Source organism: Alnus glutinosa, chromosome 1 (assembly GCF_958979055.1).
Source record: "Alnus glutinosa chromosome 1, dhAlnGlut1.1, whole genome shotgun sequence".
Classification (NCBI taxonomy): Eukaryota; Viridiplantae; Streptophyta; class Magnoliopsida; order Fagales; family Betulaceae; genus Alnus; species Alnus glutinosa.
Window position 1 is genome coordinate 17,454,862 of NC_084886.1, and position 15,415 is coordinate 17,470,276.

Here is a 15,415-nt window from a genome sequence, read left to right on the forward strand (position 1 = left end):
TAACAATTTGAGATCTTCTACGAGTTCATCATCTTAATCTCATTTCATAAAGCATTAGTTTTTGGACCAGGTTCTGTTAAAACTTTTTGGTACATGCTTTCACAATATAGTGATAATTTGTGAATGGTATCCTTCTGTTGCATGAAGGTTATGCAGGGAAAATATGTTTTGGGGCATTTGGTAATCAACTCCTAGCCTTTGCCCCTACTTAAGAGTGGCCTTATTTCATAATCCAACCTGAGGCATCAAAATAATAATAATAATTAATTAATTAATCAATTAATAAGAAAATCATACATTTTCTTTATCATTATTCAAATATAGAGCTTCTGCTTACATTGACATCAGGAGGGTGCATAAAATAAAATATTAATAGTAAAATCATACATTTTTCCAGATCATTATTTGAATGTAGATCTACTGCTTACATTAACATTAGGAGTGCGCAAGTTTTGCTAAAAACTCCTCTATGTTTTTATCTGAACTTCCACCTGCGTCGACAGCTTCTATAGCCAATTCCTTCCATCTCATTGAATTCTTTTTCATCTCTTTTCCTCTCTCTCCCTCCATTACTTCCCTTACACACATCTCTATTTCTTCTCTGGTCACAATGCCTTTTTCATCCACTTTAATCCTGACCCCTACCTTCCAAACATCCACAATGAACTTGGCATTAGTTGGTTGATCCGTCCATTGTGGCATCGCAACCATTGGCACTCCCAAGCTCAATGCCTCAAGCGTTGAGTTCCACCCGCAGTGAGTCATGAAGCACCCAATTGCCTTGTGTGCCAACACATCTAGTTGAGGGCACCAAGTTACAACCAGCCCCTTCTCTGTTGTTTCCTGTAGAAAATTAATGGGAAGCTTCTTCTCTTCAGATGCCCTAACAACCCACAGGAAGTAGCAATTGCTATTCTTGAGGCCCCATGCTACCTCCGCCATCTGCTCTTCTCCCAGGGCTGCCAAGCTTCCAAATGATGCATAAACGACTGACCCTATTTCCTTCGTGTCTAGCCAGTTCATGCAAGCGTCCGCATTAGGCTTGAAGAGGTTGAGATCATACTCTTTGTCATCCTCCAACCGCTTGTCTAAGAACATTGATGGAATAGTCGGTCCAACTGTTTTAACTGGCCATCGGCTTGCCATCCAATTCACTACCTAATATAATTTAGAAACACGTTTAACCGAATTAGAAGAAGAAAAAAGAATAAATTAATAAAGCATCCAAAAAACCTGAAGAAATATAATGGTTTTGAAAAGTATTTTTTGTGTTTTGATTCTAATTTTTATTTTGATGTGTTATAAAGTTGAGAAGTGTTTTTAATAGGATACACAATTGTGAAAATGATTTCTGTTGGGGAAATTATCATTCCTAAGCCCAAACGAGCCCATGGCCGGCCCTATTGGCCCAGTTGGTATATCGGAACCGAAGAAAGGCCTATGAAGATTGAGCCAATCATAAATGTCTCGGATAATGGACATCTCGGATAAATCTTAGAAAATCTCGAGAATCTCACGAATATCCCTTAGTTGCCAGGACCGGGGATATGCATATGTACAGCTGATACGTCTTGGGACATCACTGTCCCAGGAACACGAGAAGGGTACATATGGAATGCCCATATCCAGATGGTCCCGAAAATGGATTTCCCGAGACTACCACGAGGTGATTGGGATAGAATATGTTGGAACCCTAACCCAGAATTATCGCAAAGAGTTATGGGAAGATCTGATCCATAATTCTTAGAAAGGCGTAAAATGACTATGGAAAATGATAAAATCACAGCCTATCACAACTCCCACACAACCCATACTCACAATGGTGTGGGGTCCATGTATGTGGGCCACACACCATTGTGAGTGGGGTTGTGAGGAAGTTGTGTAAAAGGGTTGTGAGCCAATCATGTCCCAATGACTATATCCAGGATTTTTCGGAATAACCTCTTATCCCAGACGAATGGGAAAAGAGACCTGTTTGAATTCACTTTAAGACTAGTCCTACCCTAGCAGGACTCTCCAATGTATAAGATCTAATCCCACACAGTATGAGATTAGAATCTTAATTTAACTCTAATCAGCTCATCCCTAGTGTACCAGAACAATATGCTTATAAATAGGCCATTACGTACCCCAGGTATCAAAACTCTCTCACCTTTCTGAATTCACGAGCTCTCATATTGCCTGTATTTTGTGTACAAGAATTTGAATTATACCCGACAAGCATCTTAAGAAAATTATTCGGTTAGTTTTTTGCAGGTGTGTTTTTAAAGAAACAAATACGTATTAAACATATATACTTTGAGAAAACACAAACTAGTGTGGAGCTAACTTCTTACTGTGATATATATACATATATATATATACTACGGATTGCTGAAGCTACCTCATGTTCCAACTTGTCGTAAGTGTTGCAGAAGATCCAATTCGCTTCCTGGAAATTTGAGAATTGATTGATTACAACTTTTAGCAGAGCAGGATAGGAGGCCGTATCATTGAAAAACGAAGGCACATCATTAATCCCTAGTGATGGCATGGAGGGTAAGGACACTGATGGCGTTTTTAAGGGCATTTCTATACTTCCTTGATGCGCGTGATGATAGATTGCATTAACCGCACAAGACTGGGTGAAAAAAGGAGCTCCATCTACGCCAAGTTGCCTGGCTACGTTTAGAGCCCATGGCATGACCGAGTCATAGACGAGAAATTTTGGAGGGTGTTGGGAGCTATTTTGTCTCTCAATCAGCTCTGCTAAGCTTTGTGCAACTACTAAGCTGAAATGCTCGAGGCGTGCGTCCACGATTTTCAGGTTTCCCCCTTCTTCATACCCGTCGGAGATGGTCTCAAAGTACACAGAGCCCTCTTGCAGGGATTCCATGGACTTGCTCAAGGAGGTGGTTGTGACTAGTGTGACTCTTGCACCCTTTGAGGCCAGGCGCTTGGAGAATTGGAGCATTGGGTTTATGTGTCCTGGTATTGGGTAGGGAATTACTAGAATATGAGTTTTCCTCTCCATTCTACTCTCTCTCCCTCTCTGTGGCTCAGGTTCTTAATTTGTGGGTTTAATTGTAGTGGCGAGTGAGGTCTTTATAAAGAGAGGGTCTTTTATGTAATGAGGTTCTTTATGGGTTTTCCTACAATTATGGAGTACTATACAATAAGGTATCGCAGGTGTGTGATTGATATAAATCAGGTTACCTAAACCTAAATATTTTAAGTTTTAGAGTTGTGTAGTAGTAGCCTTCCTACCGTGTTTTAAAACGACAAAGAATAATGCTAAAAACTGCACTTTTATCCCGTAATTATTTTATAATGCTAACGTGACAACTCTAATCAACTTTTATTTTTTTTATGTTTTTAAACAATGATTGATTTAAAGATTAGTTGTGACGGACACGCATAGATGAACTCCTTTCTCACTGCTAAAGGAAAGCAAGAAACAAAATCAAATGATTGTAGAAGATCGGAGCAACATGGCCTCCATTGATTGATTAAATATCTATCCAGGGTCTTTTGTCAATATACTAGGAGGCAGTGGGGACAAAGAAGCTCAATCCGTTTATTACTTTTGATTCCCGGTTTAAGTTTTAGGTTATGTTTGATATGCAGAATGATTACGCCATTCAGAAAATGATTAATTTTTATTAAAAATTAAAGAATGTAGAAAAAAATAGCTTTAGAATAGTCATTCTCATGGCTCACGAGAGAATGCATATTCTAAATGTTAGATCCTTATCATATATTCTAACACTAACATTATTCTATTCCACCTTTTTTCATTCATAATAAAAGCGTTTCATTTCTTTTTAATGAAATAGCCATTCCGTGTGCCAGACAGTAAGAAATTAACTCTTTAACTACATTATCCTTCCTCCTATGTTATATAATGATATCACTTAAAAAATGATCCAAAGTGTTCAATTATCTACCTGACATCTACCAAACTGTCATAACTTCCATTCGTTATATCTACCTCCCCCATGAAGCACAAAACTCGAGCGCATGATCACCAAAGGGGTCCAAAACTCGTCTTTGACAATATAATTAAAAACAAAAACAAAAAACAACTACATGATACAAAACCAGGACATCACTGCTTAGGTAAACATTCTGGGACAGGACAAGAGGATGATTATAATGGGTCCGATTGATAATTACATCACTGTTTAGGCTAACATGCATACACATGTTTACAATTAACATATATATGTATATATATATAATTAAGTTCATTAACATCTATGTATATATATATATATATATGTTAGATTGTTAATATGTAATTGAGTTACTTATGTAAATCAATATGTTAATATGTATGTATAAAATTAACATACTATGGGTTCGTTTGGATTTGCAATTTCAAAAAGTGCGATTTTAAAATAGCGATTTTAAAATTTGTGATTTGAAAATTTAATTTTTAAAAACGCAGTTAAGCGTTTGGCAAAATCGCAGTTTGGCTTTTAAAATCTCAAGTTAGCCTTTTAAAATTCTGCGTTTTCAAAAAAGCACCCCATTGCCTGCGATTTGAAAAAGTAGTTTTCTGCGTTTTTAAATCGCAATTTTTAAAAAACGCAGTTCCCAAACAGTTCATTTTCTGCGATTTGGTTTAAAATCGCATTTTTTTCTCTACGAAATCCCAATCTCGAATGCACCCTATACCTTATAGACTTATATTTATATAGGTTAGCACTTAGTAGTGCTATACTTTCTAAATTTATTAATTCTACTTATACATTATTCATTAAGCCATAATGCTATACTTACATGTTATCATGATGTATGTTATTCATACTTATATAAGCTATATGTAGTGCTATACTTTGTTAAAAGTAAATCATACGCATATAACATATAGTATTTGTAAGTATATATAGCACTATATATATTTAATAATATAATATGGATATTGAAAAAAAGTGTTTAGACCCCAACGCAATTTTGAAATCTTATGCAGCAATGAATATATATCAATTTATCAAACCACAAAACATTAAGATAAGGGGAAACTTCATAAAAGGGTATCAAACTATCACGCGTTTTCAATTAAGGGTACCGATATAGTAAAACTGTCGATTGAGTGTATGCATTTATCAAAACCGTTCAATGTTGGGTATTCTGTCAGCCTCCGTTCTAAATCGATGACGGAACCCAAAACACGTGCGTTTCACGTGATATTTTAGCCTCGAACTACCACTTTTGCCCCTCATCTAAACGTTCAAAAGACCCGTTATACTCGAACCCAAAACACACTCTTTTTTCCCTCCCAACACAACACAACTCTTCTTCCCTCCCAACGCAACACAACATCATGAAAATGTGGGTTTTCGTTCCTGAACTTCACTAGTATTTTCGTTCCTGAAGAAGACCCATTTGTGCAGTGACGGCGCTAAGATGAAATTGAGCCTATGTCAGACAGTGAGTCGACCGAGTCCAGATCAAACGGTCCAGTATGCAAATGTGGGAAGACATCATCATCATGGATGTTGTTCACCCTAAGTAATTTGGGTAGGAGGTTTTTTTCTTTTGTAGATTACAATGTAAGAGATTTTCCCCAAAGTTTTTCCTTTTGATTTTCCCCAAAATTTTTCCTTTAGGGTTCTATCTCTGACTTACCGTGAATGATGGGTTGATTTTATTTTATTTCCAATTATTCAGAAACCAGAGGTGGGATGTGATTATTTTAAATGGCGTAATCCTGAAATCTGCTTCTACGGTCAAAGAGTTGTGTCGAGATTGAGAGATTGGCACAAGAATCTAAAGGCAGTGAAGGCCAAACATGAACTGAGTCGAAAAAATAGGTTGGAGGAAGTTGAAAAATACAAGAACGAAGCTGATAGATGCAAAAATGAAACTGAGAAATGCAGGGCTGAAGCTAAGAAATACAAGTTCAAACTATATAAACAGAAGGATAAGTTTCGGTCAGTAGAGAGGAAGTACCAAATTTCATTGGTCTATTTATGGGTGATGTTGATGTGGTTGCTAGTATATCCTTCGTATAACAGAGAATTTCTTCCATTAAGAATGATGTTGCAGTGAAACAATTGATCAATTGTAGGATGACCACTTGTTTTTGTTTGTTGATCAAATGCTGATGTTGTAGTACTTTGTACTGCTTTGAACATTTTTTTGCTTTTCTTTTTGTAATGGTCTTCCTAAACTTGGTGCAAGATTTTGTAAATTATTAATATTGATGTTATTGTTAATGTTGTTGACATTGTTGTAATTTGTATGGTGCTTGGTATGGTAATTCATTATGCACAATTCAATTATAAGCAATGGTTGCAAGTGGGCAGCAAATGGTTGAAAGTGGGCAACAAATGGGCATAAGAAAATATGATACCAAATTTTGTAGCATCTTTTGTCACAACCTGGTACCAAATTTGGTACCAAGTTTTGTACCAAATTTGCAAATGGGCAGTAAATAACATAACCAAAATTGGTACCAAATTTTCAAATGGATAGTAAATACACTTGAACACGATGATACCATAACTTGCACAAATCCACTTGATATCATAACCTGCCTAATCAATTTGCAACAATGGTTGCAAATGGGCAGCATAACCAAATTTGGTACCAAGTTATGCAGTAAATACTTGGTACCAAATTTACTTCCAAATTTGACCATAATCATTCACAACCAAATACTTCCTACCATAATCTGCATAACCAACCAATCAACCAACCTGCATAACCTCAATCGTGCATAACCAACTACTTCCTAACACCACAAACCAACCAAATAATCATAAGTAACAAACTTTCCATAAATCAGTAAATAAATCTTTCCATAAATCATCACACTTTAACATAAATCATTACACTTTAACTTTCCAAACTTTCCATAAATCATCGCACTTTAACATAACATAATAATAAACCATGTTCATCACAATTTAACATAACATAACATAACCAACAAACTTGTTCATCACACTTTAACATAAATCATAATAATAAACAATGTTCATCACAATTTAACATAACAAAATAAATAATGTTCTTCAAAACTTTCCACATCTTTTTCTTCCATTTGTCATTTTTCTTTGGAACTCTTACTTCCGACTGAGGAATGATAGTAGATGCAGCAACCGAATTGTGCATGTCGAAATCAGGGAGGGTAACTCTAAAAATGATACCAGTTGCACTTCTGGGAGGACCCCATAAGCATGCTAGTCCACCCCCTAGAACTTTCGGTGGTCCAGCAGGGTTTCCAATGAGATCGACAAGGAGCTTCCCTTTGCTCTTGTGCATTCCTGTTTGTAAAACAGAAGTTCTCAACCTACTAGATATTCTTGTCCTGGTGGCCAAAGATTGCTCTTTTGACCCCTACCCTGTGCAATAGTTGCACTGCTTTCACCCCTTCCTCTTGTGCTATTTTAACTCCTGATGAGTACCAAAAAGTGTATATTTGGACCCCTTAATTTACATTAGTTAAACCTTTAGCTTTGTTACTTTCCGATGTTTTGGTTAGTTTTAGTGTTTTAGTGTTTTTGCATTTTGCAGGGCAATAAGAGAAAAATGACAATTTTTAAGGCAAAAATACATAGAAAAGCTCAATTTTCGAAAGTGCTGAAAAAGTAGATCGATCAAATATTAATTCGATCGATCGAAAAGTAGATCGATCGAATATTAAGTAGATCGATAGAAAAATAGATCGATCGATTTTAAAATCGACCGATCGAATTTATGCGGAGCTGGAATTTCAGAAACCCTAGCTAACTCTATAAATACCATTCTTTTCTCATTTTTAGTGGAAGAGCCGCGGAGGAGGCCGCTTAGGAGTGCCCTAGAGGCCGATTTCACTGTATCTTAGGGTTTTTGGGTCGATTTTGACCTAGAACTTCAATCTTTTGTAAGTTTATTCGTTTTTAATGCATTCTTGTAGTTTATTTATGCTTTCTTTGTTCATGTCTAGCTAATACTTTCATCTAGGGTTGAGGATGAAACCTCACCAGTGAATAGAAACTAAGTTTCATGCTTGTTTATGCTATTTGAGTTTATGGGCTTGATTTCTCATTGTTCTATTTCGGTTTTTGAGATTATTTTTGGATATCTCTTGTGATTTTCGGATACAAGTGATGATTTGATATAGTTTCATTAAATTAATGGCTTGGGTTTTCATGTATGTTGGATATTCATTGTATTTCATTCTATGGATACATTTGATGATTTAGTTAAAACTAGATATCTTTTGTGATTTGTGGAAGAATTGATTCATTGAATGATTTAAACTATTTTTGAAGCAAAAGTAGAACATACCTAAGATTTGCATATGAAAACCTGAAAATATGTGTGATGAGCATGAGATTAGGTTGTTGTGATTTGGTGTGTGTGGATTCCAAAACCCTAGACCCCTTTATTTTCATTAATTTTGTTTATGTTTTATTTTATCAAAAACCCCTAAATTTGGAACTAGGTTAAAATAGGATTAGTTTGAATAGAAATTAATTTTCGCAACTCAATTCCCTGTGGGATCGACCTCGCACTTGCATAACGCTATATTGCAAACGATTTGAGCACTTGCGAGTATTATAATTTGCACATCAACTCCTACCTTGTGCAATTGCAATGCCTTTACCCCTTCCTCTAGTGCTAATTTCACCCTGACCTTGTCATTCCCCTTTACTGCTTGCACCCCTTCTTCTTGTGCTCATTTAACCCCGACTTTGTGTAGATGCACTGCTTGCATCCTTTCTTTGACCTTGTCCAGATGCACTGCTTGATCCATCTTCTCTTCTCCTCTTTTGACCCCTACTTCATGTTGCAGTCATAAATAGAAGATAGGAAACGCTTACCATGTCAAGATTACAGTCAAGATCTGCTGCATGTTTTCTATAGAAATTCCGCCTACCATCTTGTCTTTCATCATGCCGCATCCTCGCAGTGCATGTTCTAGTATTGTGACCATATTTTTTGCACATCCTACATTGGTTCTTCGTACCACCCTTTCTAACTATGTTGGAATTTGAGGTCTCATCAACCCCCCTATTCCTAAGTTTTTTAGGTCTTCCCGAAGATGCCTTTGCCTTAGGTGGTTCAATGATAGGTTGATTTGTCATGACCCACTGTTTCTCACTAGGTACAGGGTAAATGATGGGTGTATATAACTTTAGGTACATCTCCTTGCCAAAGTATGGGCTCAGATAATCCTCAGGGTTGCCTCCACCATGCCATATTGATGAAATGGCATGAGCACATGGGATACTAGATACATCCCACTTTCTGCACCCACATGTCTTGGCAGGCAAATTCACAGCATACCTTCTACCCCTGCACTCGACCTCAAACAAACCCTCACCAACAAATGTTGGCGTACAATGTTCAGCCTCATCTTCCTCTATCTCCAACTTCTCCTTACTTTTTGGCCCAACATTGCCTTCCATCACAGAAACTATTTCTCTTTTCCTCTGGTACCTTTTCATCAAACTTGTCCTAATTCCTTCCAACATTGCCAGTATGGTCTTATCTCTGTGCTTATTGATCCAATTTGGCACTCAGCCAAATTGTTGTGTAGGAGGTCACACTTTGCATATGTGTTGAACCATCCCCTCCACCAAGTTGCAGGGTCAACCTTCGAAAGGTACTTATATGCAGGTGGATTAAGGCCATTAAGCTCTTCTATTGCAGCATATAAGTCATTCTGTGTGTAAGATGCAACAACTCTCCATAGCATGTCCTTTAGTAACACCCCCCGGTGACCGTCATTTCGGAAATTGGCGTACAAGTGCCGCACACATATCCGATGCTCAGCATTAGGGCACAACTCCATAAGACTTGGTACAAGACCCTGCACACATGCAAAGCAAATCAAACACATAGAAAAATAACAAAAAATCTGGAATAAAATGTCCAGCATAAAAAGCATAAGTTGAAAGATACCTTCAGTCTATCTAACATAAAATTCCATCTAGGTGCACCACAAGGGCCAAGATCAGCCAATAGTGCCTCAAGAAACCATGACCAGCTATCCTTGGTCTCTGCCTCTACAACTGCCATAGATATTTGATACATGTTATTATTGGCATCCCTTCCAATAACTACCATTAACTGCCCCTTGTAAATCCCCTTCAAGAAACAAGCATCAAGGCCTATCACAGGCCTACACCCATCCTTGAAGCCATCTTTCATTGCTGCCAATGATATGTAGATCTTTTGGAATCTACATGGCATTTCAGGCATAGGTCTCTCAACTATCAAAAGAACACAACTCCACACATTTGTGCTTCTAATTGTCGCACAATAGTCCCATAGACAATGGTACTGCTCACCTAACTTTTCATAAATCATCTCTTGTGCCCTCTTCCTAGCCCTATACAAGGTACTATCGTGGATTCCAACATTCCACTTCTTCTTCACCTTTTTCTCCAGGACTTCTACAAGCATGTTCGGTTGATCTCTAAAATTCTCCAAGCACCACTCAGCAATCCACTTGGAAGTAATCAAATGATTCTTGTATTTCCTGGCACATGTATGTTTGGGCCTAAGCGAAATCAACATGAATGTGGCCTCACCCATCAACTGCCTTCCATAAACCCTATATTTACAATTCTTGTCTCCACACACTGCAATTACTTTTGATCTAGAATTCTTTTCATAAACCAAGTCCTTCCCCTTCAATATATTGGCAGGTTTAATGGCTTTTTTGAAATCATACACACTGTCAAAAGTATTACCTGGTTGCAGAGTCAGCTTCTCAAAATCAGATTTTGTAAATGGCACCGTCTTGGCGACACACGGCCTTTTTGAAGAATCCGGCTAATCCTCTTCACCACTCATTACGACTGATCAGTATATCACTCCGAGACATATCGAAAAAAATGCTCATCCTCACCTTCACCCACACCCTTACCTTCTGCGGTCTCATCTTCAGCTGCAGCTAAACCAACTGCTATTTCTGCTTCCAATTCTTCTTCTACTGCATGTGATGGTTCTCCTACAAACTCTTGATCTACTCCTGCCTCTCCATACTCCGTATGATCAACAACATATATTTCAAAGGCGTCGGAGTCATCACTTAGAACTTTATTCCAAAATGGATCACTCCTATATACAGTATTTCTCTCATATTCTTCTTCATACTCCTCATCAACACTTTCCTCTCCTCCAGGTACATCTACAGTTACATCATGCAAAATAAACCCAACCATATATAACTCTATTATTCCATGGCCATTATGGTGCCCCACCATTTCAAGAACATTATGGTCAGAAGACAAAAGCCGTAGCCCTTCATCTAGTCTCTTGTTAGGTATTCTGTAATAAATTAGGTCACCGGGACTATACCCATAACACTTAACTACATTTTTCACCTCAAAAAATGATAGCTTATCTCTGTCACACAAGTCAAGGTAATTTGTTACATCCCCACAAACATAGACTACCCCATTTTTCCTATTAAATCGACCTCCGTAGTGCACTTCAAACATAAGATAGTCATTAACATTATGGGTCCTACAAATTGACAAAAAAAAAATGAAATTGAAAATTCAATGAGCAGACAAAAAGAAACGGATACAACACATTGGGACCACAAGAGTAAAGATTTTATTCCAAATAAAACGCTACAATATTGCAGTCACTGGATAAAGTCCACTTCATCACAGACAAAAACAAACTAGCACATTGCACAGTCATCAAAAAGACCCACGGGACCACAAAAATATAAAATTCAAACCATTATCCTACATCATCCCGACCCAAATGCTTGCAGCACCAATCACAACACACCCTAATCAAGATACTCACAACAAACCAGCAACGTGATAATCACATAGCAAGATCACAAAACGTAAAAAATATACATTTTTCACTAACATATAAACAGAACCAGATGTTGGTAGTGGTACTAAACGTGGTACCCAAACAAAAACAACCACATAATTGAAAAAGTATGTGAAAACCCAATCAACTACAAACATGATGTTATTAACATGCAAAAATCACATAAATGAACCGGATTCCACAAACCCATTAACAAAATAGTAAACTTTGACAGACTAAGGCTACATAAATAAACTAAAAACCTGAAATAGTTCATTTCATTTGTCTATTTCACTTGTGTATACAGCCAAAAGCTGAAACAAACTTGGAGAATGTACCAGATTAGGGTTCCGAGTCGCAAGAAAGAGTTGGGTGAGTTGGGTTCGAGGGTGTAGATGCTTCCAAATAATGGTATTTTTTTTGGCCAATTGTTTTTAAGTTTAAAAAAATTGAACGATTAGATGAGGGGCAAAAGTGGTAGTTCGAGGCTAAAATATCACGTGAAACACACGTGTTTTGGGTTCCGTCATCGATTTAGAACGGAGGCTGACGGAATACACGACATTGAACTGTTTTGATAAATGCATACACTCAATTGACAATTTTGCTACATAGGTACCCTTAATTGAAAACGCGTGATAGTTTGATACCCTTTTGTGAAGTTTCCCCTTAAGATAAACATTCACACAATCAACATACAGATTTTGTCAATGAAATGAAAATCTTTCGATGAACTCTTCAAAGGTAAAACTACTCAGGCACAACCAAACTTAGGAAATCGATTACTAAAAAGAATTCAAGGGTACACGCAATCACATTTGCAACACCTTTGTAATGGACTCTCTCTTGCATCATACAAGCAATCTACTTGCCTCCTACCATAGTATCTACAGAACCATTAGGCAATTCTTCTCTTTGTTCTCCTTTATCGAAACTGTAGTAGAATTCAACTTTGTTGACAGGTGAACAATGTGCTTTGATCAAAATATTCCACGAGATTAATCAACAGAATCTCACAAAAATGATCTCTTGGCACACATTGAAACAATGGAGGCTAAGCACTATATCAAATGGCTTGACCAAAGTTCTGATTATGCTTAATGATCCTTCAATTGGCCATTGGAAATCATTGAATCCATGCAATTCACGAAGTGGCGTCAGGATGCTTTTAGGATTTCTTGTGTCTCAGTAGTGAAATAACAAAAGCGTTAGGATGGGTTGCTGATGTAACACCCGAGCAATTATATCTCTTAAAATAAAAGAGAAACATTCATAAAATGATAAGAAAAAAATGATCATTATATTTTTATATGTGTCATAGGACATACTAGGTTTAGAGGTCATAAATAAGTTAAAGTAACTTTGTGACTTGAAACTTTGATCACGTGAAATAACAGGCAAACAAACTCCAAACGCTTTGAATAATGTATCAAAATGTTTGTCTTGGAATCATCTAACTACATTTTAAATCTTAGGTCAATCGAAGTTTGCTTAGGACCAGAATTAGACCGAAAAGACAGCTGGGCTAGTAGCCAAAAGGTGGTTGCCACGTGGCCTTAGCAGGAGCAACAATGGCAGAAACCAGTTGCTAACGTCAGCCCTAGTGACCTCACTAAGATGACGTCACCATGACATGGGGAGACTAGATGACATCACCCATGATATCATCCATGCCACGTGGCAAAATCTGGGTCGTGTCATAGAGGATACGTTCCCTCCATCTAGTGATCCTAGAATTCTATAAATAGGGATTAGTCCCTTTCGTTTCTCTTCACAATCCACTTTCACACTTCAAAGTGAAACACAAACTGAAGCTCTAGCAAGCTTGGAAAGTGAAGGAGAAAAGCTCAGAAAGTACATTTTTGAAGCTCGGGGAGCCTTTTTTGAGAAATCGCTTGGTATAATTTCTTGAATTCTATATTGAATAATTTCAACATTTTAAAGTTAAATTATGTTGTTTTAATACTTAAGTAGCTCAGGAAATTTTAAATGAATATTTTAAATATAGTTATTATATTCAATTGTTGCTAAAATATTACAACAGCATCGCTGTAATACCTAAATACAATTATGTATATTACGTAACGTCGTCAAAATGCCTAAATAGTTTTAAAAAGAATTAGATAAATATTGTACTAATGCCGTAATAATGCTCGTATGAAAATACTTGAAAAAGCGACATAGGTAAGTCGTGCTACAAAAGAAAAATTCTCCTCATAATCAATAATGTACTCTTGGGCGAAGCCCTTCACAACAAGGCAAGCCTTATAGTGTTCCACTAATCCATTTGCTTGAGTATTGATTTTGTAAACCCACTTACATCCAACTACAAATTTTTCAAGAGGCAAATCCACCGGGTCCTAAGTAGGAGCTTTGGTAAGGGCGTCTAATTAGTCAAACATAACTTTTTACCAAAGAAGGTCGGCACTAGCCTCATGAAAGGTGTGAGGTTCATGAAGAGTAACAAGAGCAACAAAACAATGATAATCTCGAAGATGGGCAAGAAGTGCTCTTACCCTACAAGAGTGACAAGGTTCAGAGGCTTGGGAAGACTCTAGGGAGTGTGATGTAGCAGAATGACCATTAGACACATCACATATACTAGAAGTATCTGTGAAAAGATTGTCTGAGGAAAGCTTTGATGAGCATTATAAATGGTTATAAACTAGATATTTATAAATTCATTTTAGTTATTTATTTATTTAACTCATTCTTCTTAATTTCTTCTATTGTAGATGACTGCATTTGAGAGCAGAAAGCCAGAAACCGGTCCATGCTGGATTATATCAATAGACAATATATTATATTTTTAATATGTTTATGAACTTTTTTTTATCGTAGAGGGTATCTCTTTTGGTTGTTGGTTTGTTTAAATACTGTTTAATTGTTATTGTTTTTTATGGGTTTGTAGTTGTTGTAACTTGTAAGGGTACGTTATCTCTTTTGGTTTGTAGTGTTTATTGTTTAATCTCATGTAAGCTTTTAAAATGAATTTTTAGGGTATTTTAAAACATTGGATTTTTCGTGCCTAAAGAAAAAATCAAGCCCAAAAAATAGGTTTTTTATCTTTTTTTTTTTTTTTCTTTTCTCTTCTTTTGAACAACCACAACAAAGCCCAGCATATTGGGCCAAAAAAGGCTGATTATTATTATTATTATTTTTTTCAAAAATAGCTAAAAATGTCTAAATGAAGCCCAAAAAATAGGCCTAATAGCCAAAATATGCCCAAAAAAACCCAATTTTTTAAAATTTCAGTACTCGATCTAGATAACTGGGTACAAACCGATAACCGCCGATTATTATATACCCAGTTAACAAGCTTCTCGGTTACCGGAGCCGGTTGACAATTTTGGCCAACCGGGTTTTCACCCCTAGTTTTAAAGTCATGATGGCCATGAACCTTTCAAAACTCCGTAGTTAATCGTAATTATGCAAAGTAATACCAAGATGAGTAACCTCCTAGGAAGCCTAGTTAGGGGAAGCCAAAAGCGAACAATATTGTGTCGTTGAAAGTGCGAGTTATTATATAAATTCTTCTGGTTTCTAGACTTTATGTGTTGTAACTATATGGCCCATGACCTCACTCTATTTTCTCAAAATTCCACTCTCTTTCCTAATATTATCAATTAAACTGTCAATGGTTCTCATTTAC

General features: G+C 36.8%; 1 protein-coding gene across 1 annotated transcript; it reads right to left on the reverse strand.

Annotated features, from left to right (window-relative positions):
* Window positions 1–279: 279 nt before the first annotated feature.
* LOC133875494 (mogroside IE synthase-like) lies at window positions 280–3,098 on the reverse strand. The gene is made up of 2 exons (XM_062313646.1): window positions 2,384–3,098; window positions 280–1,158 (listed from the first exon to the last, which is right to left on the reverse strand). The coding sequence occupies exons 1-2, from the start codon at window positions 3,011–3,013 to the stop codon at window positions 436–438; spliced, it is 1,353 nt and encodes a 450-aa protein (XP_062169630.1). The 5' UTR covers window positions 3,014–3,098; the 3' UTR covers window positions 280–435.
* Between the last annotated feature and the right edge of the window lie 12,317 nt (window positions 3,099–15,415).